At 38.9% G+C, this 5,000-nt stretch overlaps 2 protein-coding genes across 2 annotated transcripts in view; both read left to right on the forward strand.

Moving 5' to 3' along the window:
* Positions 1–3,840, forward strand: part of cnga1b (cyclic nucleotide gated channel subunit alpha 1b) — a 5,143-nt gene extending 1,303 nt beyond the window's left edge. Inside the window, exons 5-8 of the mRNA XM_059547121.1 lie at positions 1–105; positions 210–316; positions 881–2,031; positions 3,214–3,840. Coding sequence (XP_059403104.1) covers positions 1–105; positions 210–316; positions 881–2,031; positions 3,214–3,474 — 1,624 coding nt within the window. The 3' untranslated portion in view covers positions 3,475–3,840. The remainder of the gene's footprint in view (positions 106–209; positions 317–880; positions 2,032–3,213) is intronic.
* A 566-nt stretch (positions 3,841–4,406) lies between these two features.
* Positions 4,407–5,000, forward strand: part of nfxl1 (nuclear transcription factor, X-box binding-like 1) — a 51,360-nt gene continuing 50,766 nt past the window's right edge. Inside the window, 1 exon segment of the mRNA XM_059547122.1 lies at positions 4,407–4,524. The gene's annotated coding sequence lies outside the window, so the exon portion shown is untranslated.

The raw sequence follows: 5,000 nt of genomic DNA on the forward strand, positions 1-5,000 counted from the left end.
ACCAAAGGAGATTCAGGTTGTGGATCCGGCGGGAAACACGTACTACAACTGGCTCTTTGTGATCACGTGTCCTGTGATGTACAACTGGGTTCTCATCATAGCGAGGTGCCTGCTTTTACTGCCTCATCACAAAACAACACTCTGCTCTTTGATACTGAGTTTGAGTTTAGTTACAGACGTGGATATTAGTTTGACTCTCTCTCTCTCAGAGCTTGCTATGAAGAATTGCAGACAGACTATTTGATGTTATGGTTCATCCTGGATTTCTTATCTGATCTGGTGTATGTGCTCGACATGGTGTTCAGGACGAGGACAGGTGAGTTCCAGCTCCACCGGGATTCTGGGAATTCTCAAAGTTGGAAACTTTCCATGGGAATTATAAAAAAGAAATTTTCTAAATTGCAGCAAGCCTATAACAGGGAACTTAAATGTATTTAAAGTTTCACTTGCAAATACTAAATTAAAATGTGTTTATACAGCATCTTACTAGCCAGTAAATCAGATATTCTAAATGTATTATTCAAAGCTATTTCTAGTCATTTGTGCAGCATCAATTGTAAAATATTTCACCTGTCCAGAAAATCTCAGTTGTTTATCAATTTACATATCTGTTCATGTCATTGCATACTGTTTTTTTACAAGCTTTTTTTCTAATCTTATTCCTCAAAACCACAACTGACATTTTTAATGTGACTTTTTATATTCAATTATTATATTATAAATTAATCCAATTTTTCATTTAATTCCCTTCTGAATATTTTCAAAATTCCTCAGGTTCACTTTCCATGTAAAGTTTCTGGAAAGTTTCTGGAAATTGACTGTACATTTGCACTGAATGCTTGGTGTGTTGATCTGTGGGTTTGTTTGTGCTGGTCTGCAGGATATCTGGAGCAGGGGCTCCTGGTGAAAGATGAGAAGAAGCTTCGTGATCGCTACATGCAAAGCATCCAGTTCAAGCTGGACCTGGCCTCTATGATTCCAACCGATATTTTATACTTCTACTTCGGGCTGAACTACCCCGAGATTCGCATGAACAAGCTATTGAGGGTCAATCGCTTGTTCGAGTTTTTCCAGCGCACCGAAACACGGACTAACTTTCCGAACGTGTTCCGAATCTCCAACCTCGTCATGTACATTGTGATCATCATCCACTGGAATGCCTGCATGTATTACTCCTTCTCCAAGGCAATGGGCTTCGGGACAGACCCTTTCGTCTACCCGGACACCTCGGACCCAGAGTTTGGCCGGTTGGTGAGAAAGTACGCATATAGCATGTACTGGTCCACGCTCACGCTCACCACCATCGGTGAGACGCCCCCCCCTGTCAAAAACGCAGAGTACTACTTCGTGGTAATGGACTTCCTGGTCGGTGTACTGATTTTTGCCACCATTGTCGGTAATGTCGGCTCCATGATCACCAACGCGAACGCGGCACGAGCAGATTTCCAGGCTCGCATCGACGCTATCAAACAGTATATGAGCTTCCGAAAGGTCACCAAAGACCTGGAGAAACGGGTCATTAAATGGTTCGATTACTTGTGGACCAACAAGAAAGCGGTGGACGAGAGAGAAGTGCTGAAGTACCTGCCGGACAAGCTGCGGGCAGAGATTGCTATAAACGTCCACCTAGATACTCTGAAAAAAGTGCGCATCTTTGCGGACTGCGAGGCCGGGCTGCTGGTGGAGCTGGTGCTGAAGCTTCAGCCACAGGTCTACAGCCCCGGAGACTACATCTGCAAGAAGGGAGACATCGGTCGCGAGATGTACATCATTAAAGAAGGAAAGCTCGCTGTGGTGGCCGACGATGGAGTCACGCAGTTCGTGGTGCTGAGTGATGGCAGTTACTTCGGAGAGATCAGCATCCTCAACATCAAGGGCAGTAGAGCAGGCAACCGAAGAACCGCCAACATCCGCAGCATCGGCTATTCAGACCTCTTCTGCCTGTCCAAAGATGACCTGATGGAGGCGCTAACTGAATATCCAGATGCCAAGGCCATGCTGGAGGAGAAAGGACGACAAATTCTTATGAAGGTATGCAGTTCAGTCACCGGTGCTTTCATATGAGTCTCGAGAGACTAATGCATCAAACCCTATGTAGAGTCAACCGGCACCAGGTGGCATGATGATCAGTAAGAGTCGGAACAAATAATCAATTCTTCAACGATTCTGAAGAATTCTCAGCTTACAAAAATATGTTCTAAGGAAGTTTTTCTAATGTCTCTTTATATAGCGAAAACATTATTTTTGAATGTTCTCTAATGTTCGTTTTTAATTAATTTTTTTAAGAAACTTCTTTCTTGTTTGTACAATCATTAAAGGAACATGCAAACGTTATGGGAATGTTATTTTGAATGTTCTCCACACATTTTGAAATAAGCATTTTAAAAATTACACGCACAGTTGAACGTAGTCTTTTAAAGTATACTCCATTTGATATTAAACACAAACACAGGCGTTCGACACGCACTAGAAAGCTTCATCTTTGTCCAGTGACTGCTCTGTTTTCTCCAGATGTTATGGCAGACAAAAATGTCTTTGTACTCTTTTAAACTAAAGTTGCAGCTCTCTCATAACCCTTTCACACAAGCGCATGTCAATGCGTCTCTTTAGCAGTGTTTTCTGCTGGGGCCAGTGCTGCCAGCTTGTAGAACACATAAAAATATTGCAAAACAAATTCAATGCGCATGTGTGAACTACTACATACTATTCTGATGACAAAATCTGCATCAAGCATTCTCTAGGCAGACCCATACATACACGTAAAAGACTAATTATACTTTGGGCTTTAGATGAACATCCAACTAAAATGTTTTTGAAATAAAATGTTGTAGAAACATTTTTGTGCTAATGTTTTGGGAAGATCAGTAAAGACCATATAACTCTGAACAAATGTTCCATTTACATTACTGGAAGAGCGTTTGTTTATAACTATGAGAAAACTGTGGCCAAACGCTATCCAAAGTTCTGAGAACGTTCTCTGTTAGCTAGGTTAGCTTTCAACCGCAGATGCACATTGCTGTGCCACTGATGTGTTCACTAAAGATTATTTAAAGAGTGTGTATTATATAAAGATATTCCTCTGTTCTTCAAAAAATTATATAAACTTGTATTCCTGAGATCAAAGAGCAGTCACTGGCGCTATATATATATATAAACCGGAAGCTATAAAAATGTCAAATTACATTTTTAATTTTTTATAATTTTTATCCATAGGACAATCTTCTGGATTTAGAGCTGGCCAAGCAGGGTCCCGATCCCAAATACATGGAGGAAAAGGTCGTCAAGATTGGTAGCGTGCTGGATGACCTTCAGACCCGCTTCGCCCGTCTGTTAGCAGAACACGAAGCTGCACAAGGCAAACTGAAGAAGCGCATCACTAAATTAGAAAAGAAGATCACAGACTCCAGTGGAGTGGCTCTCTCTGAGATGCTGGACCCGGAACTGGCGACAGCAAAGAAAGAAGAGAAAGAATAAGACGAAAGCTGCAAATAAACCTGATTAGTTTAAATTAGTTTTAAAACTTTGAACAGAAGCCTTGTGTATTTTGTGCTCCATCTTGGGTTCTGACTGCATTTGTGGGGATGAATAAAACTGTAGATACACATCAGCTCCTGCCCAACATCACATTCATCCTGGGCTGTCAGTCTACCACAGCAGTGTCTGAACAACACTGAGTGAAGAAGAAGAAATCTGAGTAATCTTTGTTTGGTTCTTTCATCTTCATGGAACAGGTAGCACCCAAATGTAAGATATTGTACAGATGATCGGTGTTCACAGTATGCATCTGTGGTTAGTACTGATTATATCATGTTATAAACGTGTTGTTTATTCTATAATGTCTATCATGAGAAAATGTAAAGATAAAATAAATCCTTTATGTTAGGATAAGACTGCATGATTTAGTTTCACTCAAATGTGTTGTAATCAACATTTATCCTTAGAGAGAAACACTTATAATAATGCTGCTCTACCAATATCGGTTAAAAGTTTAATCAGAGAACTAAATGGGCTGTAAAATAATCCAAATACATCTTCAATAAAGAATTTCTGACCAGACCCTTTCATATGGTATTTGTTTTGACGCTGTTATTGCAAAAAAAAAAAAAAAAAAAAAAAAAAAAAAAAATCTATATATATATATATATATATATATATATATGTATATATATATATATATATATATATATATATATATATATATATATATATATATGTATATATATATATATATATATATATATATATATATATATATATACATTATACACACACACACACACACACACACACACATATTTTGAAATGTTTAATTTGTATACCTTACTAAAGAAGGACTGGTAATGTGAAAGGCGGACGTGTCATTGAATGACGCTCTCTGAAAGCTGATGGGACTTGTCGTTTTTATGGGAGGTTTCCAACTCATCGTGCGCTGTTAACAACTACATTTCCCATCATGCTCTGCGGGGCTGCCGTCTTCCGCGTGCGTGCTGACTCCAGAGCTCATCGTTAGAGTGACTCGTGTCGGTAAGACTTTTTATATTTAAATCAAATCATTTTTCTTTACATTTCGATCATTCTGTTACATGGTTATACACTGGTTTATTTTATAACAAATGAAATGATCCAGGGAGGGAGCAGTCGCTTTATTTAAATCTGTTCTGTAATGCGTTTATCTTGTTTTACTGCTTTTGTCAGTGACTTTAACGTTACCATATTCCACCGTGTTACATTAGAGATAATTACTGAGTTTTGCCAGAACTTTCACCCTCATTTACCATGTTTTACATTTTGGCTGTGTTTCATGTGATTTCACTCTTGTTCACAGTGATATTTTACCCTAATTTACCCTGTTTCATCAGCAGTTGTTCATTTTCGTTCATTAGTGACATGTTTCTTTGAATCTGTGAATCTTTGGATTCGGTCCGATTCACGATTCACAGGCTTTCGATTCGATTCAAGAACGATTTTTGCAAATTTAGAAATTTAGCAACCTTTATGAT

The sequence above is a fragment of the Carassius carassius genome, unplaced genomic scaffold (assembly GCF_963082965.1).
Source record: "Carassius carassius unplaced genomic scaffold, fCarCar2.1 SCAFFOLD_92, whole genome shotgun sequence".
Lineage (NCBI taxonomy): Eukaryota > Metazoa > Chordata > Actinopteri > Cypriniformes > Cyprinidae > Carassius > Carassius carassius.